Source organism: Beta vulgaris, chromosome 2 (genome assembly GCF_026745355.1).
Source record: "Beta vulgaris subsp. vulgaris cultivar EL10 chromosome 2, EL10.2, whole genome shotgun sequence".
Taxonomy (NCBI): domain Eukaryota; kingdom Viridiplantae; phylum Streptophyta; class Magnoliopsida; order Caryophyllales; family Amaranthaceae; genus Beta; species Beta vulgaris.
This window is the reverse complement of record NC_079203.1, coordinates 51,227,435-51,252,453: the sequence shown is the minus strand read 5'-3', so window position 1 is coordinate 51,252,453 and position 25,019 is coordinate 51,227,435. Positions and strand designations below refer to the sequence as shown.

At 39.6% G+C, this 25,019-nt stretch overlaps 1 protein-coding gene across 1 annotated transcript; it reads left to right on the top strand.

The window, feature by feature from the left end:
- The first annotated feature begins 1,943 nt into the window (after positions 1–1,943).
- LOC104907046 (auxin transport protein BIG) lies at positions 1,944–25,005 on the top strand. The gene is made up of 14 exons (XM_010695904.2): positions 1,944–2,481; positions 2,566–2,669; positions 4,687–4,852; positions 4,951–11,012; positions 11,709–12,326; positions 12,455–12,635; positions 13,363–13,597; positions 13,685–18,232; positions 18,322–18,544; positions 18,646–19,050; positions 19,774–19,917; positions 21,506–22,531; positions 22,661–23,164; positions 24,040–25,005. Exons 1-14 carry the CDS (start codon positions 2,211–2,213, stop codon positions 24,823–24,825), a joined length of 15,273 nt encoding a protein of 5,090 aa, XP_010694206.2. The 5' UTR covers positions 1,944–2,210; the 3' UTR covers positions 24,826–25,005.
- Positions 25,006–25,019: the final 14 nt, after the last annotated feature.

Genomic DNA, 25,019 nt, shown 5'->3' with positions numbered 1-25,019 from the left:
CTGCATATTCCAATACCTCCTATCTCAATCATGTCACTTACTTTTTTTTTGGAAAATTATGTCGTAAGCTGGTTTTCATACAAGTCTCACCATTAGTTAAAATGATACTATGTACAACCGTTAGTTAATATGATATTATGTACAATAGAGTAAAAAGAGTAATTTTCAAGAACTCTTAAAACTTTTAAACCCTAGCTACTTAAGGTTGTACCTTGTACATATATGCTTTACACAAATCAATCAAGGATCCATTCACTTTTGTGAAAAAAAAAATGAAAAAGGTAGATTCACTTTATAACTTACGATTTGAAATTTTTGAAGGATCTTCAAAGGAAATTTTGAGATTTGTTCCTTATCTTGAATAGATATATGACTCAAATACATTTTTAATATTAATTTTTTTACTCTAAACATCACATGTCATTTGCCATTGTCTTGCCCGCGAATCTCAACATACATGAAGATTCTTATCATAAGTTGATTGATCTATTAAATCAACAACATATACTATAAATGGTATCGTAAGTTAATGTGATACATAAATGCATACAATTTATTGCAAAGTAGGCTGAGAATGCACCAGACCTTCAATATTTGTGTTTATAAGAACTTGTATGAGTTGCAAAGTTGGTTCAAAATGCTCCAACATGTGTGTTTTCTTACACTATAAAGAGTACATAGAATAAATGGTATGATAAGTTGTTGAGCAACAACATTTTTTAATTTCTTTTTATTTTTCTTTTAAACGCACATCGTGCAAGTTTGCCCTTGTTTCTTGGGCTGTCTCTTAAGCCCAACTAGACTGTATACGGTATAAGAGGAGGACAAAATAAGAGCTACGAGGTTACAATTTTGGCTCGATGATGGAGTAAAATTTTGACCACAAAAAGTGATTAATATGGTAATTCTTTTTAAAAAATTTCCCATATGCATTTTCGATATAATAATAAAATTAGATATATTTAAAAATATACGTAAGTAAACATATATGTGGTCAAAATTTGCATAACCAAAAACCTAAGAGAGTATTCAAATTAATTGTGACATGAAATGGGACGCGAGTTAAGAGCATATTCATGTAGAGTAGAGCTGATCAAGTTATCCCCGACTCCCAAAATTGGGCTGATTTTTTTGGCTCTTGTTTTACGCGGTCCCTTTTAACCTGATCAGGGCTCTGAGCACAAAATTTTGAGCCAAAAGTTGGCCCAATTGGAGGCGACTGGGCCCAACTGTCATTTCATCACCTCTAATGTAGAATAATAAGGTTTGTTTGGTGATGTGTTGCTCGCTTGGGTTACTATTTGTCATTCTTAAACTAGTTATTATGCCCGGGCCACGCCCCGGGTAAGAAGATTTTCATTTATTAATATTATAAATTAAGATAATAACACTAAATGTTATTTGGTCTAGTGGTTAAGACTTTAGTATATGTTCTTAAGGTCTTGAGATCAAAACCTATAATACGCAATTTCTATTTTTTTTAAATTGTTGTGGATTACATGGAGTAAAACTCCCTTAGGGAGAGTGCCACGTGGCACCGTTTCTTGTGTGCGCACGCCTTTTAATATATTAGTATAGATTGCAACATTATATACCCTTCTAGACTGGACTTAGTACAAAAAACCAAGAAAAAATAAAAGATGATAATACATCAAGTAATATTTCTAAATGGTCATGTTAGAGTGGTTCAATTGCTTGTTAAACGGCCTATTGGTCTTGTACTGTCATAAAACAAATCTCTAAAAAGCAACAATATTTTACATCTTAATTACGAAATTTCATCCAAAAAAACCAGTATAATTTTTCGAAAAAAAAAATTCTTATTAAATCAGAAAACAATATATCCAAGACGCAAATCACAATCCGATAACCTAAAAATAAGTCGGTTAAACAATTAGTAATATTAAAGATTCAAGAACTATAAATCAACGAAAGGAACAAGAACACTTGTCCAAGGCAAAGAATAAAGTCCCAGTTCTTCCTCCTTTTCTCCAGTTCAGTGCTTCCAAAAGCCACCTCCTTAACAAGTTAAACCTCCTCTAAATTCTCCCTCCCTCTTTATCTCCTTCAATTTTCTCCAACACACCATTTCACAACAACATCAACAACGACAAATATCTCTCTCTCTCTCTCTCTCTTTTCTCTCTCTACTTCATCAATGAATTGATCGTCGATTTTCGGTCATCCGATCGCTCTTTCAAGGTGCAACAATGGCGGAAGAACTCGCGAAACTTGTCGAAGCTGTATCATCTACTCAAAGCGATCTCTCTTTGAGACTTCGAACTTCCAGTTCACTCAAATTAGGGTTGCATCACTTCTATTCTATCCTCAATTACGGTGTTCAAGCGATCGATGGCGAAAATCAATCTGATTTTGATGATAATGCGAAGAAGTTAGGGCTTCAATGTTGGAGTATTTCTCAGATTCATTCTGTTTGTTCTCTTGCACTTTTGATTGCTACCGCCACTCGATCGCTTTCAGGTATTTCATTCTTTAATTTGATCATATAGTTTTTCGCTTTTTTTATAGCATTTTTTGTAATTTTTTTTGTGGATTTTTGAGCAGTTGAGCATGTGGAACCTGAGGTTGTTGCTACTTTGCATGAATCGATGGAGTTCGCTTTGTGCTGCTTGGAGAAATCGAATATTAGTGATGACTTGAGCTTGCAGGTCAGTGATTTGTGCTGTAGTAGATAGCTGATGTTTGTTATGGTATGAAGTATATATATATATATTTCGCGTTCAAGCTTATGCAGTGGTTCATACTTCATACTACTATAATGTGGTGTAATTGTGGAGAATACTGTGGACTGACTATCTTGTCTATGTGGTAATGTAATGGCTTTTCGTTAAATTGTTATTTCTTTCGTTTGATTAAAAGTAGATTAGAGAGCTTGTGAATGCAATATATTTGCATCATTGGATTATATAATTTTCTACACACTCTAAAGCAAATTACAAATTGTGGAAAGTCATGATCAGCTATTTATTTATATAATATTAGAAAAATTTGAACTTTAATTCAGTTTGGGATTAGGAATGGTCTTGAGCACAACCAGCCAAGATTTGGTACATTTCGTGAATGGTATATCTCCTTATATGAAGTATTCAAGAAATATCTGATCAACATAATTATATTGTGTTTATACTTAAAAATGTAACAGAAGGAATGAAGAAAAAAGGAGAAACTTTCAGTACAAACTCTGTATACTTTGCTGATTAAATGTAGCATGAGTCGGTGACTTCATTGATACGATTAGCAAATATTAGGAGGTAAAAGGAGCACGGAGAGGAGGATGTTAAGGACAGTGTATGCTTTTGTAATTCTGCCTTGTTACTTGGTGGAGTGATGTGCTGTTGTTTTATGAAAAGAAAATCGAAATCATGGAATACATATAGCTTTAAGGTTTCTTCCTTTTCCATTTCATAGGTTACTAAAGCACAAATTGTTGTTTACCATGTTCCCAAAATCCCAACACATGGATTATTATGAGATAAATCGAATTAGTACAAAAATTAACAAAATGCTCCTTTAAAAATTTGAGAAAATTTACATGAATAATCACAACTTTCACCCGTCTTTGCAAAATAATCTCAACTTTGGATTAGTATTTTAGAATAGACCCAACATTAGGAGGTACCTTCTCCAAATAATCGAACTATTAATTCTGTATGTATTATAAACCTAAAATGGATTAGTATAGGCAAGAAAAGTGATAGTGTAGCTTATTTTGAGAAGGCCCCTCAAAAGTTGGGATTATCCTGGAATAATCCATAGTTGTGATTATTTTGAGATGACCGGTGAAAGTTGGGATCATTCATGTCAATTTTCCCTAAAAATTAAAAGTTATACCAAATGATGAATCCATTCTTATTGAATCCAAAGTCACCATTAAGTTTTTATTGCCCCCTCATACGGTGCCCAAGGTTTATAAGCAATCATATCAAAGGATAAAACAAATTTCTTCCCTTCTAAACCGACACTGATATTACTGTAGAGTAGAGGTCTGACAAACACAATGTGTGTCTAATAACTGCATTATGAACAATAACGTAGGTCTTTATCAATGCATATAAATTATATATGTTTAAGGATGCAAGTGAAAGGCCATATTCTGCATGAAAGGACACATCGTTTCCCATTCTATATTTTGGGAGATAAAACAATAATGAGTTTCTTTTCAAAAGGCAAGAGACAACATTTTAAAATAAATATAATCAAATAGAATAATGTAATATACATTGCGTTTTATTTTATTTATTTCTAATCTCCAGTGATATTAAAAGTAGGATAACATAATGTGATTCTTTTTTGTCCACACTCACTTTCAGAAATGTGTCAGAGTTTGATTTACTGGAACCTACAATACTGCCAATCAGCTATATTTTGGTATAGTGTGTGTTTCTTTGGTATTTGACTGTTCATCATGATGCTGTATTTTGAATTTACTTTTCCTTCCTTTTATTTTTGGTTTTTTCAATACATTTGCTTGTAACTTGCTTGAAGCTGGAGAAATTTTGTTATTTTTCTTTCTCATATTTACTTATCATCTGCTGTGTAATAAAGAAAATGACTTTTCTGTTCTTTGTTTGTTGTTAAACATTCTATTCTAAATTCTATGCATTTTTTGATGAAAAGATCGAAATAGAAAGCACTTAACTGATTTTGCTTGTATATGAGTCTCAGAATCTTGCGGTGAAGTTGCTGGAAATGGGATTATTGGGTCAGATTGATAATGAATCTGATTCATCTCAGTCTTGCATAGCAAGTTCCCTTGTAGATGGCTTGCCTCCTGTCTCTTTTAGAGAGGGAGGTTCTTTGTTTGAAAAGCACACCCAGTGGAATACCGTAGGTATGCTACTTTTGAAACTTATATGATGCCATTGCATTCTATGTATATATGTTAGTCATTTATAATAGCACTGATGCTCTCAATTGCTGTATGTGAAGGAGAACAACCTGTTGATCAGCTTGTTATGAGATTGACGTCAGATATGCAAGTTGGTAATGCGACACAATCGCCAACAGACTCCATCTATACCCAAGATTACAACAAGTTGGTGTCCTCAACTCAGCATTGGGCTGTTCTTCACTTAGGTTGCATCCGCCGGCTCATCCTATTCTGTACAGAACTTGTTCAGCTTCCGGAAGCATTCGATGTTAAACTGGCAGATTTGAGCTTTTGTCGAAAACTATCTCTTTCATTGAATATTCTGAAGTTACTAAGAAATCTTGCTAGGAGTGTCCCTTACGTTGAATTGGACTCTGAATTGCTGCAGAGTATTGCTGCTTTTGCTGACGTGTTTCCTGGCATGTTTAGACCGGGAATTGAGTTCATAAGTAGCAATATAGCGTTCGAAAATTACTATGACAGTGCTGTACTGAATATCCTTGAAGAATTTCTACATTTGGTACAAATACTTAGCTGCGGTAAGAGGGTCTTCCAAAACGTTAGGGCATGTGTTCTGGCTTCTATACTTGGTATTTTGGATCTTAGTGTATGGAGATATAACAAGTCAGTCAGTAATTTGAAACCTCCTTTGGTTTACTTCCCTCGCTGTGTAATTTATGTTGTGAAACTCATTGGCGATGTTAAAAATCAAGGAAATGAGAAGCATGTGGTGAGGGATTTGGGTGCAGACCTCTCCTTGGGTATATCTGATCCTGATGGCAGAGGTGTGTGTCAAGTTCGATCTGGCAGTATACTGTTGTCGAAGAATTACACAGTTGAGGAACTCTTGGAAATCATATTTCCTAAATCAATGCAGTGGGTGGATAATCTGATACATCTTCTTTGTTTCTTGCATAATGAGGGAGTGAAATTGCAGCCAAAACTTGAGAAATCTTCTTCATGTGCAAAATCCAGTTCCATTCCTGAGTTGGAAAACACTAATTGCCACGATGATGAAGCCTTATTTGGAGATCTCTTTTCCGAGGGTGGTCGCTCTGTTGGATCAAATGATGGATATGAGCAAGTACCTTCTGTTAATCCCCTCACTGGTTCTTATGAAATGATAATACAAGCTGCTGCTGAAATTTTCATCTTCCTTAAGTCCTGCGTATTTTCTCCAGAATGGTGTGCTCCTGTGTATGAGGATGCTTGCAAGAAGCTTGGCAGAGATCATATTGATTCTCTGCTGGCGATGCTTGGCTCTCAAATTTGTTACTATGATGGGTTTGATGGTGGGCCTGGTGTTCATGAGCAAAGGAGGATAGAGCAAATTCAAGAGATATGTTTCGAGATGTTGCATGGTCTGCTTAAGCATCATGCTCTCTCTGATGTGCTGGAGGAGCACCTTGTACTTCAAATATTGAAGGTTGAAAATGGGTCTTTTGCTTACAATGATCAAACCCTTGTATTGGTCGCTCAGACATTAGTCTGTAGAGTGGGTTCAGCTGGCAGCCATTTGAGAAATAAACTTTACAGGCAGTTTGTGAATTTTATAGTTGAAAAAGAAAAAGATGTACGCTCAAATTGTCCCATACTAAGGGAACTTGTCATCTCTCTTCCTAATGTCTTTCACATGGAGATTATTCTTTTGGCCTTCCATCTGTCTTCTGAAAGTGAAAAGGTGGCTCTAGCAGACCTCATTTTCTCTCATTTAAAGACCTTTGCTGCCAGTTCACAGATGTTGAGCAGTTCGCAACTATCTTGCTGGGCTCTGATAGTTTCACGATTGATTGTAATTTTTCGACATATGTTGTTGAATTTTCGTGCTTGTCCAACATCATTGCTCATGGATTTCAGATTGAAGCTGAATGTAGCCCGACTTACTGGATGCCAGAATCGCCAACCCAATGATTCTGTGATATCTTGGTCCTCTATTGTAGTCGGGAAGGTTATGAGTTCGTTTATTAAGGAAGAGTCTCTCCTCGGCAACCTGCTTAATCATCTTATTGATTTTGAATCTGGCCCTGCGAGGCTGGTTAGCTGTGATGCAGCCGATGCTAGTCCCTTTGGGAGTTGGAATGACATATATGCTGTCTTTTCACCACTTGTGGGGCTATGGAGGGGTAAGAAGGCTGCAACAATTGAAGATTTAGTTCTCGAGAGGTACATGTTTCTGCTTTGCTTGGATATGCCTGCTGCTGGGTTGTCAGTGAACCGTCTGTCCTCCATTTGGAGTGCCAACTGTGATCTTGATACATCAAATATTGAGCATTTTGTTCTTTTTAGCCATTTATTGCTGGGACATTATGATCTTGTAAATAGCCATGTGGACCCTGTGGATATGATCTCAAGGTTGCTTCAGCACTTGTGCTCTGTTTCCATGCCTGATGACATTCTGGAGTTTGGTTGGGACTGGTTGAGAAGTGGGCAGTGGCTTTCCGTGGTTCTTTCTTTCCTTTATACTGGTTTTGGAAGCTACTGTTTTAAGAATTCTGTCCCAGCAGTCGACTTTATATGGACAGAAAATGCATCTGATTCGGAGTTCGTTGCCTTTGCTGAAGGTTTCATCGCATTGATGTTGGAAACTAATAAAGTCCCTGTGATACTGAAAAGTTTGTCTGCATTATTGACTAAATATATCAGTGTGTACCAGAAGGCCTTTTTGTTCATCATTAGTGAGAACCAGTCACATGCCCAGAATTATTCTCCTCTTTTGCTTCTCAAACACACTGAATTTGATGAGTGCATGACGGAGGAAATCCTGGTGAAGAATGGTCTTGTTCATGTGGGATTGGAGTCTGTTTATGACCTCATTACAAAGATTGACAGTGTAACAACCAAGAGGGCTTCCCACTTACTGGGTGTTATATCCTCTGAATGCATGCTTCATGGTTTCCCCACGCACCCTCAAGCCTCCAGTGGGGTCCTCATTTCCTCTATTCTCAGTATCAGAGGAATAATTTGTCTTCTTGATTTGCTAATTAAAATCAGTGGGACAAGGGGAGGAATTTCTTTGGAGACTGGCGTGCTCCATGAGATTCTTGACTCTGTGATGTCAGTGAAATATGATAAGGTTTTTAAAAACTTGGGTGAGAAGTGTGGAGATATATGTCGTGGGTGTGCAGGTGCAGAAGGGCCAGATTATAGTTCATTGTTTCTGATGAAGCAGATTGAAGGATTTCTTTCGGACATCAATCTTAGTGGGAGTGCCGACCACGTTAAGGTTGAACAATTAGTTGTCAAAGCTGTTGATGTGATGGACGCTCTTCAGCGAGATCTCATTGGGGTCAATGTTCTCAGATTTTATCTTGGTGCTGAAGATGTTTCCCAACAGGATGTTGAACTTTATGGTTCACAGCGTGGTGATTTGCTTGTTCTGATCGACTCTCTAGAAAGCTGTCACTCTGAATTAGTCAATGCCAAGGTTCTCAATTTCTTTATTGATGTTTTGTCAGGGGACCTGGGCCCTTATGTCAAACAAAGAATTCAAAAGAAATTTCTTGGTATAGATATAAGCTGTCTGTCCAAGTGGTTTGAGAAGAGATTGTTGAGTTTCTCGACTGAAGATTCTGCTAATCTTACATCAGCAGTTACATGTGCTAAAGGAAGTTTAATGTCCCTCAGAGAATCAACCATGAGCTTCATCTTGTGCCTTGTATCTCCTGATGACCCGCTTTCTAGAGAATTATACAGCCATTTGTTTAATGCTTTGCTTGTTTCGTTGGAGACAGCTTTTAAAGTATATGATATTCACACTGCAAAATCTTATTTTGGTTTTGTGACTCAACTCTTAAGAGACGAGCCTTCAATGAGACTACTGCTGCAGAGTAGTCTCTCTTTGATGGAGAAGCTCGCTGTTGAGGAGCATCAGCTGCAGGGATTGAAGTTCCTTTTCAGTTTCTTTGAGGTTATTCTGACTGATTCTGGATCTTTTGCATCTATTCCAACTAAAAGCACTGCGAAATCCTTGTCCGGGAGCAGTCGTGGGCTGGGATCTATTTCTAGTAGAACAGGTGGCTCTAGAAAAAGTACCGACACTCTGATTCTTAGTGCTAATCAGGATGGTAGCTCAGTGTCTTTTGAGTATGATGCAGCATCTATAGATGAAGATGAGGACGATGGAACATCTGATGGGGAGGTGGCAAGCATAGACAAGGACGATGAAGAGGATTCCAGTAGTGAACGGGCCCTTGCTTCCAAAGTCTGCACATTTACTTCTAGCGGCAGCAATTTCATGGAACAGCATTGGTACTTTTGTTATACTTGTGATCTGACTGTGTCAAAAGGCTGTTGCTCTGTTTGTGCAAAAGTGTGTCACCGTGGTCATCGTGTTGTATACTCACGTTCTAGTCGTTTCTTCTGTGATTGTGGAGCCGGGGGTGTTAGAGGGAGCACATGCCAGTGTTTGAAGCCAAGGAAATTCACTGGAAGCAATGTTGCACCTGCTAAAGGCCCTGGCAGTTTCCAATCATTACTGCCTTTCACGGAGGATGGAGATCAATTGCCAGATAGTGATTCGGATCCTGATGAAGATGCTTCTATTGAAGCAGATAACTCGCTGAGGCTTTCTGTCCCTAACGACATCCAAGGTGCAATTCCTCGTCTTTATGAAGAACTTGACCTTGAGGCTCAGGTGCTTAAAATTTGTAACTTGCTTCTGCCTTCCATCACAAGGAGAAGGGATGGAGATCTTTCGAGAGATAAAAATCTTATTTTAGGAGTAGAGAAAGTACTATCATATGGATCTGATCTCCTGCAGTTGAAGAAGGCTTACAAAAGTGGTTCCTTAGATCTTAAGATTAAGGCAGATTACTCCAATGCAAAGGAACTCCGTTCTCTTCTAGCTAGTGGCGCTCTTATGAAATCTTTGCTCAGTGTGAGCGGTCGTGGTAGGCTTGCTGTGGGGGAGGGTGATAAAGTTGCTATATTTGATGTTGGACAGCTTATTGGACAGGCCACTGTCGCACCTGTGACGGCGGACAAGACTAATGTTAAGCCTCTTTCGAAGAATGTAGTTCGTTTTGAAATTGTGCATCTTGCTTTTAACCCTTTGGCTGAGAATTATCTTGCTGTCGCTGGGTACGATGACTGCCAGGTCTTCACTGTTACTCCTCGGGGTGAAGTGACAGATCGTCTTGCTATTGAATTAGCTCTTCAGGGTGCTTATATTAGGCGGGTTGATTGGGTCCCAGGCTCTCAAGTGCAACTGATGGTGGTCACTAATAGGTTCGTTAAGATTTATGATCTATCACAGGACAACATCAGCCCCTTGCATTACTTCACGTTGGCAGATCAGATGATTACGGATGCTGTACTCTCTGTGGCATCTCAGGGTACAGTCTATCTCATTGTGCTTTCAGAACTGGGAAACTTGTTCAAGCTCCAGTTGTCGACTGAAGTCAATGCGGGGACGAAACAATTGAATGAAAAAGTTGATATTTCCACTAGAGATGTCCATGTCAAAGGGTCGTCTTTGTACTTCTCATCTACCTATAAGTTACTCTTTGTATCGTATCAAGATGGAAGTACCTTTATTGGGCGGCTGAACTCAGATGCAACATCTTTAACAGAGATTTCGGCTGTATATGAGGATGAACAAGATGACAAGCGACGACCAGCTGGGTTGCATCATTGGAAAGAATTGATGCCTGGTAGTGGGTTATTTGTGTGCTTTTCAAGCTGGAGATCAAATGCTGCACTTGCTGTGTCCTTGGGAGCTCATGAGATTTTCTCTCAGAATATACGACATGCAGTTGGTTCAAACTCACCTGTGGTTGGTGCAACTGCTTATAAACCTTTATCCAAGGACAAGATCCACTCTCTTATCCTGCATGATGATGGTAGCCTTCAGATATTTTCACATGTTCAAGCTGCAGGTGATTCTGGGTCAAATGCAACATCTGAGAAGGTAAAAAAATTGGGTCCAAACATCCTCAGCAATAAAGCTTACGCTGGTGTGAACCCTGAATTTCCTCTCGATTTCTTTGAGAAGACAGTGTGCATCACTGCTGATGTAAAATTGGGTGGTGATGCTGTCAGAAATGGCGATTCTGAAGGAGCTAAACAGAGCTTAACATCTGAAGATGGGTTTCTTGAAAGTCCCAGCTCTTCTGGGTTTAAGGTATTTCAACCATTCTATTACCTGAATGTACCGTTTCCCATCTGTTAATCCTGATATTGTGAAATTGCACAATGGCAAAATCTTTCATGAGGTGGACTTGTGATAATCTTTCGCCAATCACAATGATTTTTTTATTTTAGGGCATATGCTTGGATTGCGGTTAATGCATTAAGTTTATAATGGAGATGTAATGAAGAAAATGAAGATGAATTTAGGTGGGAGTAGAAGAGATGATGTAGATGATGTGGGGAGGGAGAGATGGATGGGGAACTATTACCCTCAAAAAGAGGGTAATACATTACCCTAGGGGGTGGATTGGTTGATGACTATTAACCCAAAAAATGAGGGTAATACTTCCCCCTTCTTACGCAATCAATACATATTTCCGCCTACCACCTCCTCTGTGCACCTCCATCCACCTTCATTATCTTGAAATTTTCTTCTATTACTCCCTTAATACATTACCCCCACCCCAATCCAAGCATGCCCTTAGGGTGACATTTCACTTTTTTTTTGTGTGGATAGCTTTTAATGCCTCACAATAAGTTGTTAGTCCCCATCATGTATGACTTGCGTTGCACAAATGGGTTTGTTGAGGTTTAGACTTTTAACGTTTGTGTCTTACTCCTTTCGTGAAAATTGAGCACATCTTATTGTCCTATCCATCTGAATTGACAACTTCATTCTTCTTTTCAGATTACAGTGTCAAATTCAAACCCTGATATAGTAATGGTTGGCATCCGTGTACATGTTGGAAATACCTCAGCAAATCACATCCCTTCTGATATAACTATTTTTCAGAGGGTGATCAAATTAGATGAAGGCATGCGGTGTTGGTATGACATTCCTTTTACTGTTGCCGAGTCTCTCCTTGCTGATGAAGAATTTACAGTGTCAGTGGGTACAACTTTCAATGGCTCTGCATTGCCTAGAATAGACTCACTGGAGGTTTATGGACGCCCCAAAGACGAGTTTGGCTGGAAAGAGAAAATGGATGCAGTTCTTGACATGGAATCTCGTGTGCTTGGAAGTAATTCATGGGCTATTACATCCAGGAAAAAGATCCGTTCTATGCAGTCTGCGCCTCCTGAGGAAGAAGTGTTGGCAGACGGGCTCAAACTTCTATCAAGATTGTATTTGCTATGCAAGCCTCAGGGGTGCTCAAAAGTTGAAGATATGAAACCAGAATTAAGTGTGCTTAAGTGCAAGCAGCTGCTTGAAACTATTTTTGAAAGTGATGGAGAGCCACTACTCCAGTCTTCTGCATGCCGTATTTTGCAGGCTGCATACCCTAAAAGAGAAATCTATTACCAAGTACTAATCCATTCTTTTGGCACTCTATTTTTCATGTCTTTCTTTTCTCATGTTAATCAGATGCAGTTTCTACAGATTAGAGTTGTGCATTATGATTTGATGTCCTCTGATCTAAATTACTTTCTTAGGTTAAGGATAGTATGCGCCTTCTTGGTGTGGTAAAATCTGCAGCTTTGATATTATCAAGGTTGGGGGTGGGTGGTTCTACATCAGCATGGATTATAGAGGAATTCACAGCTCAGATGCACGCTGTGTCTAAGATTGCTTTGCATCGGAGGTCAAATTTGGCTGCTTTTCTTGAGATGAATGGTATGAGGAGCTCTTAAATTCTCTTCTTTCTCTTTGTTTCTGTAATTATATTTTGCAACGGATGAGTGGTTGCCTCTTCTGACCAGTGAGACTATATGCCGCCGCTTTCTTTGAGGTCTAGTCATTTTAGGTTTGAAATGAAGTCTGTTGTAAGGCATCTGTACACCGTCAAAAAGGTGCTTCTGTTGGTTGGCTATTATTAGTTTATAAAATGCTTATTTACTCGGTGTCATTCTTATTTTTTTCTCCCTATTTTAGAACTTTTTCAATTTGTACAAAATTTTTGGGTCAGGAGAAGTTTTTCTCCGAAACTTGAAATTGAGATGAATCAGCTTTTTATGTTGCCCTTCTTTGGTGAGCTTTTTGCCTTAGTAGCTTTCTTCTCCTTCTTGCTGTTGCTGTTGTTTGTGCTTCTACTATGAGTTATAATGGTGAAACAGTAGTAGTAATGGTAGCTGTCCTTATATCTAGTGCTGTTGATACAACTTATCAGAGAGTTATTGATCTGCATGGATGAGGGTGCATAAATCATCACTGAGCCATAGTTTTGATTAGTTTATTGATGACATTCCATACATTTCAATCCAATATGTGCAGTTTCGGATCTCTTATTACTAAATTGGTAGTATTGGGAATTAAGGGTTTCACACTAACGTTATTATCCAATTTTGAGCTTTGTTGCAGCCAGCTCTTTGGAAGTTGAATTCTAATAATTGTGATATTGCAGGTTCTCAAGTAGTAGATGGGCTTATGCAAGTCTTGTGGGGAATATTGGAGATAGAGCAGCCAGACACACAGACCATGAATAATATTGTCATATCTTCTGTGGAACTTATTTATTGCTATGCGGAATGTTTGGCTTTACATGGGAAGGAGGCTGGTGGACACTCCGTCGCAGCTGCAGTAGTGTTGTTAAAGAAACTTTTATTTTCTCCTAATGAGGCTGTCCAGACAGCAAGCAGGTAATTGATTTTCTTATGCCTTTTGTATTCTTGTCTCACCTTTTTTTGGTTAAACTACTGATATAATTTTCTTCATCCTATGCATAGCCTGGCAATTTCTTCAAGATTGCTCCAAGTTCCATTTCCAAAGCAAACTATGCTGGCTACTGATGATGCGGCAGACAATGCTACTTCAGCATCGGCCCATGTGGATACAGTGACTGCGTCTGGAGGCAATGCCCAGGTCATGATGGAAGAAGAAACTGTCACATCCTCGGTTCAATATTGTTGTGATGGTTGCTCCACTGTTCCTATATTAAGGCGAAGATGGCATTGCACTGTTTGCCCAGATTTTGATTTATGTGAAGCATGTTATGAAGTGGTGGATGCAGATCGGCTTCCTCCACCACATTCCCGAGATCATCTGATGACGGCAATCCCAATAGAAGTGGAAAATTTAGGTGGAGAGGGAACTGAAATTCATTTTCCCTCCGGCGAGTTAAGTGTTTCAGGCATTTTGCCAACCTCGTCAAACTCAAATGTGCAAAATTCTACCCCATCTATCCATGTGCTGGAACCCAATGAGCTTGAGGATTTCTCACCTTCCGTGTTGGATCCAATCTCGATCTCTGAATCGAAGCGAGCTGTAAATTCCTTGCTTCTCTCCGAGCTCTTGGATCAGTTGAGAGGCTGGATGTTGACAACCTCTGGTGTTAGAGCTATTCCTGTCATGCAACTTTTTTATCGGCTATCTTCTGCTGTCGGTGGACCTTTTATACATAGCTCAAACCCTGAAAGCTTAGATCTGGAGAAACTGATAAAGTGGTTTCTGGATGAGATTAATCTTAAAAAACCATTTGTTGCCAGAAGTCGATCTTCTTGTGGTGAAGTCACAATCCTTGTCTGTATGTTCTTTACCCTAATGCTAAGAAATTGGCACCAGCCTGGGAGTGATGGCTCTGTTCCAAAATCCGGTGGATCCTCCGATACACTTGATAGAAGCTATATTCAAAATCCATTGTCTGCTTCATTTGCTGCTGCAGTATCTTCAGACAACCAAGACAAGAATGACTTCACTATGCAGCTGCTAAGAGCTTGTAATGTTCTTCGCCAACAGTCTTTTGTTAATTATCTCATGGATATTTTGCAGCAGCTAGTCCATGTTTTTAAGTCAACTGCTGGTAATCTTGAAAGTTCATCTAGTTCGCACCATGGTTCTGGGTGCGGGGCTCTACTAAGTGTCCGAAGAGAGCTTCCAGCAGGCAATTTTTCTCCGTTCTTTTCAGATTCATATGCAAAGGCCCATCGAGTCGACATCTTTGCCGACTATCATAGACTCTTGTTGGAGAATACTTTCCGTTTGGTCTACAGTCTGGTTCGTCCTGAAAAGCATGAGAAAAGTGGGGAAAAAGAGAAGGTGTACAAACTTTCTTCCAGCAAAGACTTGAAATTAGAAGGATATCAAGATGTTCTTTGCAGTTATATAAATAATCCACACACAACTTTTGTTAGAAGGTATGCAAGAAGACTCTTTCTGCATTTATGTGGAAGCAAGTCTCACTATTACAGTGTGCGGGACTCGTGGCAGTTCTCAAGTGAAATTAAGAGGCTGCACAAACATGTAAACAAGACTGGTGGTTTTCAGAATCCTGTCCCATATGAAAGAAGTGTTAAAATCATAAAGTGCTTGTGCACAATGGCTGAAGTAGCTGCTGCACGTCCTAGAAACTGGCAGAAGTACTGTTTGAGGCATGCAGAAGTTTTGCCTCTTTTGTTGAAGTGGATATTCTATCTTGGGGAGGAGTCTGTCATTCAGACACTCAAACTCCTAAATTTGGCTTTCTACACTGGGAAGGATATGAACCATTCTTCTCAGAAAGTGGAATCAGGGGATGCTGCAGTGGGCTCTAATAAATCTGCATCACAGTCGCAGGATACTAAGAAGAAAAAGAAAGGAGATGATGGAACAGAGTCTGGTTCTGAAAAATCTTGCTTAGACATGGAAGTTGCTGTTGACATCTTCACTGATAAGGATGGTGAAGTCTTGAGGCAATTCATTGATTGCTTTCTTCTTGAGTGGAACTCAAGTGCTGTGCGTGCTGAAGCAAAGTGTGTTCTTCACGGCATCTGGCAGCACGGAAAGCAGTTGTTTAAGGAGAACATGTTGAGGGTGCTCTTTGAGAAAGTGAAGTGTTTGCCGATGTATGGACCAAACATAGCTGAGTATACGGAATTGCAAACATGGTTGCTTGGCAAAGTTCCTGATGTGAGCTCAAAGCAGCTAAATGCTGAACTTTTAGATAAATGCTTGACTTCTGATGTCATTCAGTGCTTCTATGAGACTCTTCATATGCAGAATGAACTACTGGCTAATCATCCAAATTCTCGTATATACAACACATTGAGTGGTCTGGTGGAGTTTGATGGATATTATTTAGAAAGTGAGCCTTGTGTCTCTTGTAGCTCTCCTGAGGTGCCTTACAGTAGGATGAAGCTGGAGAGCCTGAAATCTGAGACTAAATTCACAGATAACCGTATAATAGTGAAATGTACGGGAAGCTACACCATTCAATCTGTTACAATGAATGTGCATGATGCTCGGAAGTCCAAATCAGTTAAGGTTCTGAACTTGTATTATAACAACAGACCTGTGACCGATTTATCAGAGTTAAAAAATAATTGGTCATTGTGGAAGCGCGCCAAAAGCTGCCACCTTGCGTCTAATCAGACAGAGCTGAAAGTAGATTTCCCTATTCCGATTACTGCTTGCAACTTCATGATTGAACTCGATTCCTTCTATGAAAATCTTCAGGCTTCATCAATGGAACCGTTGCAATGCCCAAGATGTAGCCGGCCTGTCACTGATAGGCATGGTATATGCAGCAACTGCCATGAGAATGCATATCAATGTAGACAATGCCGCAACATCAATTATGAAAATTTGGACTCATTTCTGTGCAATGAATGTGGATACAGTAAATATGGCCGTTTTGAGTTCAACTTCATGGCAAAACCCAGCTTTACTTTCGATAACATGGAAAATGACGAGGATATGAAGAGAGGACTTGCAGCAATTGAATCTGAATCAGAAAATGCCCACAGGAGGTATCAACAACTTTTGGGGTTCAAAAAACCCTTACTTAAGATTGTATCCAGCATTGGTGAGAATGATATAGACTCACAGCAAAAGGATTCTGTGCAGCAGATGATGGTTTCCTTGCCTGGACCTTCCTGTAAGATAAATCGTAAAATTGCACTTCTAGGTGTGCTCTATGGTGAGAAGTGCAAGGCAGCTTTTGATTCTGTGAGCAAAAGTGTCCAGACACTGCAAGGGCTTCGACGAGTTTTGATGAATTATCTGCACCAGAAACACTGTGCTCAGACCACAGAACCTTCAAGATTTGTGGTTTCCAGGACACCGAGCAGTTGCTATGGCTGTGCTACCACGTTTGTTGTCCAGTGCCTTGAGATATTGCAGGTTCTATCAAAGCATCCTAATTCAAAGAGACAGCTTGTCGCATCGGGCATCTTAACGGAATTGTTTGAGAACAATATTCATCAAGGTCCAAAGTCTGCTCGCTCACAAGCAAGAGCTGTGCTTTGTGCTTTTTCCGAGGGTGATATGAATGCTGTTAATCAGTTGAATAATCTGATACAGAAGAAAGTCTTGTACTGCCTTGAACATCATCGATCCATGGACATTGCTGTGGCTACCCGAGAAGAAATGTTGTTGCTCTCAGAGATTTGTTCGTCAACTGATGAATTTTGGGAATCGAGGCTACGTGTTGTTTTCCAGTTGCTATTTACTTCAATTAAAGTGGGTTCCAATCATCCAGCCATATCAGAGCATGTAATTCTTCCTTGCTTGAGGATCATATCTCAGGCATGTACCCCTCCGAAAGCTGATATGCTGGACAAAGAATCAAGTGGAAAATCTCAACCATCAAAAGATGCTAGTAATTCAGATGTTACTGGTACATTAGGTGTGCCAGCCAATGTGAGTAGTTCTACGTCAGAGTTGGTGGAGAGAAATTGGAATGGTTCACAGAAGACTCAAGACATTCATTTGTTGAGTTATTCAGAATGGGAAAAGGGTGCATCATATCTTGATTTTGTCAGGAGGCAGGGTAAAGTTTCACAGGCATTCAGAGGTCCCGGCCACAAGTCACGACCTCAGAGATATGACTTTTTAGCTTTGAAGTATGGACTTAGGTGGAAGCGCCGTGCTTGTGCTCGGAATAACTTTGCATCGTTTGAACTGGGATCATGGGTTTCTGGACTTATACTAAGTGCTTGTTCGCAATCAATAAGATCAGAGATGTGTATGTTGGTGAATCTGCTCTGTGCCCAGAGTTCATCTAGACGGTTCCGCTTGTTGAACTTGTTGATGGCATGGTTGCCCTTGACTCTCTCTGCTGCTGAAAATGCTGTGGAGTATTTTGACTTGCTCTTTAAGATGATAGAGATGGAAGATGCTCGCTTATTCCTTACTGCCGGGGGATGTTTAAGCACCATATGCAAGTTGATTACGCAAGAAGTTAACAATATCGAATCCTTGGAGAGGAGTCTGCATATCGACATTTCACAGGGGTTCATACTGCACAAACTAATAGAGCTTCTTGGGAAATTTTTGGAGATCCCAAACATCAGAGCAAGGTTTTCGAATAAATCTTGTGTTCTTTTTCTTTTTTGAAATTCTGGTAATGGCTCTGTTTATCCTCAAATTACTGTTGTTTTCATGTCAGATTTATGCGAGACGACTTGCTCTCTGAAGTTCTAGAAGCCCTCATTGTCATTCGGGGATTAGTCGTCCAGAAGACAAAATTAATTAGTGATTGCAATCGTCTTCTGAAAGATTTGCTGGATAGCCTTCTGCAGGAAAGCAGTGAGAATAAGCGACTATTTATACGGGCTTGTATCTGTGGTTTGCAGATTCACGGAGATGAGAAGAAAGGACAAATTTCTTTGGTAAGAAATATCTGTCCCTTTACACCTCCTGTAGCATTATTTGTTTCCTATTATGACTGATTTCCAATCATCTTAGTTGCTCATGATTGTGTCTTATGCAGTTTATCTTGGAGCAACTTTGCAATCTAATCTGTCCATCAAAACCAGAGTCCGTGTACTTCCTGATTCTTAATAAGGCCCACACTCAGGAAGAATTTATTAGGGGTAACATGACCAAAAATCCCTATTCTAGTGCTGAAGTTGGTCCTCTGATGCGTGACGTGAAAAACAAAATATGTCATCAGCTGGATATGTTGGGTCTTATAGAAGATGACTATGGAATGGAATTGCTAGTTGCTGGGAATATCATCTCTCTAGATCTGAGTGTTGCTCAAGTTTATGAGCAAGTGTGGAAGAAGGCCAACATTCAATCGTCAAATACTGTTGCTAATGCGACCATGCTAACTGCTGGTGGTACTGCTTCAACAAGAGATTGTCCTCCTATGATTGTGACATATCGTCTCCAGGTTTAGCTCTAGCTCCTTAGTTTAGTTTAATCTGATGCAGATTGGATTGACCGTCTCTAGCTGCTACTTGAAACTCTGAAACTGGTATTAAATCCCCATGGAGGCTTGGCCTTGTGACTTCCTAATAACTTGTGGAAACATGAAGAGCTGGTTTTATGACTACTGGTGCTGCTAGCTTCTTGTGAAACAACCAACCCTTAATAGGAAATGTGTGTGTGTGTGCTATGTTTAGTGGTATTGTGATACATAACGACTTAGTTAGATTTTTCTGACGTACCCTCTGGTTTTTATTAGTTTACCCACTTTCCATCTTGGGTTCTCCTTTTTCAGCTTACCCACTTCTTTTTTCTGTTCTTGGAATGCTTTACCTTCTCACTTTATTTTTATTGCCCACAACATTAACTTCAATACAGTATGCCAATTAATTAATATTTCCTCTTTCCTTCTATGACCCACAGACTTCTCCTAGAACTCCGTGCCCAAAGAAATGGGTAAACCAATAAAAAAACCGGGTGGAGTACTGAGTAAAATAACATTGTGATAAGCATTAATACACTCATGTTCCCACCATGTCATGTGATTACAATCTCTGAATGATAGTTTAACCATGATGAGTAATATGTCTGGGATTGCAACGGTTTTTGAATTTTGCTGCTCTGAGCTTTCTTACTTTATTGAAAAGGTCTTAACTATCATTTCTTATGCTTTTTGATACAATGGTAGGGATTGGATGGTGAAGCCACAGAACCCATGATTAAAGAGCTGGATGAAGATAGAGAGGAATCTCAAGATCCAGAGGTTGAGTTTGCAATAGCAGGTGCAGTTAGGGAGTATGGTGGGATGGAAATCATATTGGGCATGATTAAGGTAGGTTGTCATATTTACTATAAGGGTTCTCTTTTCCACAGCTCGTAATTTTTTTGTCTTTGGTTGTGTCATTATGTGTCCTTCTGCAGAGATTTTATGGGGCTCATATAGGATTAATATTTATGACGACTAGGTAAACAGAAGGGGGTGAAAAAAAATAACTGCATAATTTTCAAATATTTGTTAGGAAATTTGTTAATTGACTTGGTAAGAATCTGATGAATGCTTGGCTTGCTTGCTATTCTGATAATCAGTTGACCTTAACTTTGCCAACCAAATTGTTGGATAGTGGGTGCCATGTATATAGTGTCTTGGAGAAGCTAAAAAACTAATATTTGCACTCATACTTTTTTGCTCTCTAACTAAATGATTTTCTTGATAGTTATTGTTACTAACATAAAGTAAAAATGCTTTCTATGCTATTGCTTCTCTACTGATTCACCTGACTCTGTAGCCATGATTACTGTTTGCCTCTGCCTTATGGAACACACTTTCCCAGAATGAGTACATATATTGGTGTAGATTTTGATTTATTACTGGTGCTTGCTTGAAGCTACTCCAAACATACTGACAAGCTGTTATTATGATTCTTACTGTGACATGTGATCTAGTCCAATAAGTCCACTCCAATAGGTTGTAGAAGAATCAGACTTGATGGAATTGAATCTCACTTTAAAACACTCCAAATGACCGGAAAACAAAAGGTAACCAATAATCCAAGACAAACTCAAAATTATTGGGATCTTAGGCTAGAACTGAAGACACAAGGTTCCCCTAATCTTATCACTCAAGAAGAGACTCAGAGCAATAAGGAAATACTTTTGAAATGAGACCAACTCAAAACAAAGCTTAATGAACTCACTTTAAAAAAATCAAACATCAACTCTGATTTTCTTCATTCCATTACTCATATTTATAAGAAATGACAAGGAAGAATGCCAAAAGATGGCTGAAACGCTAGCCAAAAGGCTCCACAAAAACACACGCCTAAGCATATGAAGAGAGACTCTAATTCACTCCTTATTTTCAGCACTTTACTACCTTAATCAAAGCTGGAATTTTCAGGAGACTCTCCACATAATTGCACGGTTTAATGAAGGAACTCCAAGAGTCGCTTTATTTCCTTATTACATGCTGAAAGATAAACTAAAATACAAACGTAAAAACAAGCATCAAAATTGGCCCAATGGAGATGGGCTTAGCTTGCACACACGCTGCACACATTGGAATTGCTGCTCCTCCATGCTTCTTGGGCTTAAGTGATCTTCCAAGTAAAACAAGCAACAAATAAGGGCTTCACTTATTAAAATCAACACCAAAGTACTACTCGCAACTCTGAACGGTAAGATGATCCAAATCTAATAATTTGAAAGATCGTCTAACTTGAATCTTTTGAGTCGCCTTGTCGCACCTATATCAAAATGCATTTGGGCTTTACACACTTGTTCATGTAAACGATCGCTTTTAGTATACTTCTTTAGCTTCAATCTATAGTATCTAATTGGCAATGTATTAGCAGTGTTCATAACCAGTCTGATTTTTCAAGCTGTCATGCATCAATTTGGAGCTAACTTGGTTAAATATACAGCGGCTACGAGATGATTTGAAGTCCAACCATGAGCAGTTAATAGTGGTGCTCAATCTTCTGATGTATTGCTGTAAGATAAGGGAGAACAGACGAGCCCTATTAAGGCTAGGAGCTTTAAGTCTACTTCTTGAAACTGCAAGACGTGCTTTCTCTGTTGATGCTATGGAGGCCGCTGAAGGCATTCTTTTGATTGTTGAGGCACTGACCTTGGAAGCTAACGAGAGTGATAATATCAACATTACCCAGAGTGGTCTTACTATCACTAGTGAAGAAACTGGTGCTGGTGAACAGGCCAAGAAGATAGTACTAATGTTCTTGGAACGACTATCTCATACTTCTGGTCTGAAGAAATCAAGTAAACAACAAAGGAACACCGAGATGGTTGCTAGAATATTGCCTTACTTGACCTATGGTGAACCTTCAGCCATGGAAGCCCTTGTCCAGCATTTTGATCCATATCTACAGAACTGGACAGAATTTGATAGGCTACAAACGCAGCATGAAGATGATCCAAAAGATGACGGCATTGCACAGAGAGCGGTCAATCAGAGGTTTGCAGTGGAGAACTTTGTCCGAGTCTCCGAGTCCCTTAAAACAAGCTCTTGTGGGGAGCGATTGAAGGATATTATACTGGAGAAGGGAATTACTGGAGTTGCAGTTGGGCATCTTAGAGAGATATTTGCAGTTGCTGGGCATCCTGGTTACAAATCTATGGCAGAGTGGACACTGGGTTTGAAACTTCCATCTGTTCCCCTTATATTATCTATGCTGAGAGGACTATCAATGGGCCATTTGCCAACACAAAACTGCATCAACGAGGGAGGCATCTTACCTTTGCTCCATGCATTGGAAGGAGTATCTGGAGAGAATGAGATTGGAGCAAGGGCTGAAAATTTACTGGACACTCTCTCTGACAAGGAAGGAAATGGAGATGGGTTCCTTGGGGAGAAAATTCTCAACTTACGGCATGCCACAAGGGATGAGATGAGGCGTCGTGCTCTAAGGAAAAGGGAAGAACTGCTACAGGTATGTTGTCGTAGGAGAATATGGGAATAATATTCTCTTATGGTTGCTCTTCTTCAATATAAAATAGGTTGTATAGACATGTAGCTCAATTGCCTGTAAGCTAATTTGTGCTAATTTTGGCATGTACAGGGACTCGGAATGCGGCAAGAGCTGTCTTCTGATGGTGGAGAGCGTATAGTTGTTTCTCGGCCAAACCTTGAAGGTTTTGAAGATGTGGAGGAAGAAGAAGATGGGTTAGCCTGCATGGTATGCAGAGAAGGTTACAGTTTGAGACCCAATGATCTGCTAGGAGTATACTCCTACAGCAAGCGGGTAAACTTAGGTGCTGGCACATCAGGAAGTGCTAGAGGAGAATGTGTCTACACCACAGTGAGTCATTTCAATATCATCCATTTCCAGTGTCATCAGGAAGCTAAAAGAGCAGATGCTGCTCTGAAGAATCCCAAGAAAGAGTGGGAAGGGGCTACCCTTAGGAACAATGAAACTCTCTGTAATGCCTTGTTTCCTATCAGAGGTCCTGCTGTTCCATTGGGTCAGTATGTCCGCTATGTGGACCAGTACTGGGATAATCTCAATGCGCTTGGACGTGCTGATGGAAGTCGCCTTCGGCTATTGATGTATGACATTGTTCTGGTATGACCACTCTTTCAACCTTTAGCTTCTTTGCTTGTGTTGTGGTGGTATGTCCGATTTTTGTGTTGATAACTTTTTGTTTCTTCAGTTTGATAGTATGCCCAACAATTTGATACTCCCTCCGTATCAAAATTCATTGTTTATTTCCCATTTTGGAATGCCTGAAGATACTTCATTGTTCCCTTTTTGGGCTGGGACCGCACCTCTATTCTCTTCTACTTTCTCTCCTTAATATTACAGAATTTTCCACTATCCTCTTATCACATCTACTTATGCCTCTCTTCTCTTTCGTCAATGTAACATTATCCACTATCTCCAATCACATCCCTCTTTTTCTAACGCCAGTATCTCCCAAATGGTCAAGCATACTTACCCCTTCGTTTTGTTGGGTAATGTATCTTGACGGAGGGAGTAATTTCTTTTTGATGGTTCAATTTCACAAGAGTTTGTTTTGGGGAAGTGAAATTCCACTAGTCATTGAGTCGCAATGATAACCAATGTAATTTCGTGCCATAAATCATGATCTATTACTTTTAAAGATGCATATTTGAAAGGGTATTAAGGTTCTTCTAGTGACGGGCATTAGTTGGGTCACTACATGCTTAATTCTAATTTTTTTTCTTTCACACAATGAACACTTAGTTTTGTCTTCTAGAATCACTGAAATCTAAGTACATGAATATATCCTGCACTATCTCTTCGGTTTGGTGGATAATCCTAGGTGGGGGAAGCTGAAGTGGGCGCAGCTCAAAATAAATTACAAGAAATCACCCTCATTCAAAAATTGGTTTAGCGAGAATTATGTAGTCCAACCTCAAGATATGAAGTTGGATATTGGTGGCCCACGTTTGACCATTTTATTGTTCTCTATGCAGATGCTCGCCCGTTTTGCAACAGGAGCGTCTTTCAGTTCAGACAGCAAAGGTGGTGGGAAAGAGAGTAACTCCAAATTTCTGCCCTTTATGATCCAGATGGCTCGTCACCTGCTAGATCAAGGGAGTGGTTCTCAGCGTCGTTCAATGGCAAGGGCAATTTCGTCATATCTCACCTCATCCTCTGATTCTCGACCTTCACCCTCGTCTCCATTGCAGCCTTCTGGTGGAACAGAAGAGACTGTACAATTTATGATGGTAAGCTCCCTCCTCACAGAGTCGTATGAGTTTTGGCTCCAGCACCGCCGTGCCTTCATTCAACGAGGGATCTACCACGCATACATGCAACACGCGCACAGCAAATCTTTGCCTCGAGGATCAAGTTCCACAAGATCTGAACAAGTAACAAGTGGTAGTGATGATTTACTACCCATCATTCAACCTATGCTTGTGTACACTGGTCTTATAGAACAGCTCCAGCAGTTCTTCAAACCAAAACAGTCCACAGTTGGGGCATCTACTGATGGTGAAGGAACATCGAAAGAAGGCGAAGGGGATGATGAAAATGGCTTAGAGAGTTGGGAAGTAGTAATGAAGGACAAAGTATTGGATATGAAGGAGATGGTAGGTTTCTCAAAGGAGCTTTTATCATGGTTGGATGATATGACTTCTGCTGGGGACTTACAGGAAGCTTTTGATGTTATTGGTGCCTTGGCAGATGTGTTATCTGGTGAGAATAAAAGTTGTGAAGAATTTGTGCAGGCGGCTATAAATGCAGGGAAGAATTGAAACAATTTGTATACTTCGGCAGATTGTAATTTTGATGTACAATAATTCAAGTGTTTCCCTCCTTTTTAGGGCTATGTTGTAGATTACCAAACTGCCGAAGTTGTCCATGTTGATATTATGTGAAATTTTCCACCTCTAATCAAGGAAAGTCTCAATTTTGCTTGAGCTTTTTATGGGTTATACCCTTGTTTCTA

Bases quoted from the DNA above. Each gene is read 5' to 3' on its own strand.
- LOC104907046 (XM_010695904.2), top strand. From the start codon at position 2,211: ATGGCGGAAGAACTCGCGAAACTTGTCGAAGCTGTATCATCTACTCAA. The intron at 12,636-13,362 runs GTATGAGGAGCT...GTGATATTGCAG, and splicing joins TGCTTTTCTTGAGATGAATG to GTTCTCAAGTAGTAGATGGG. The intron at 19,051-19,773 runs GTTTAGCTCTAG...ATACAATGGTAG, and splicing joins TTGTGACATATCGTCTCCAG to GGATTGGATGGTGAAGCCAC.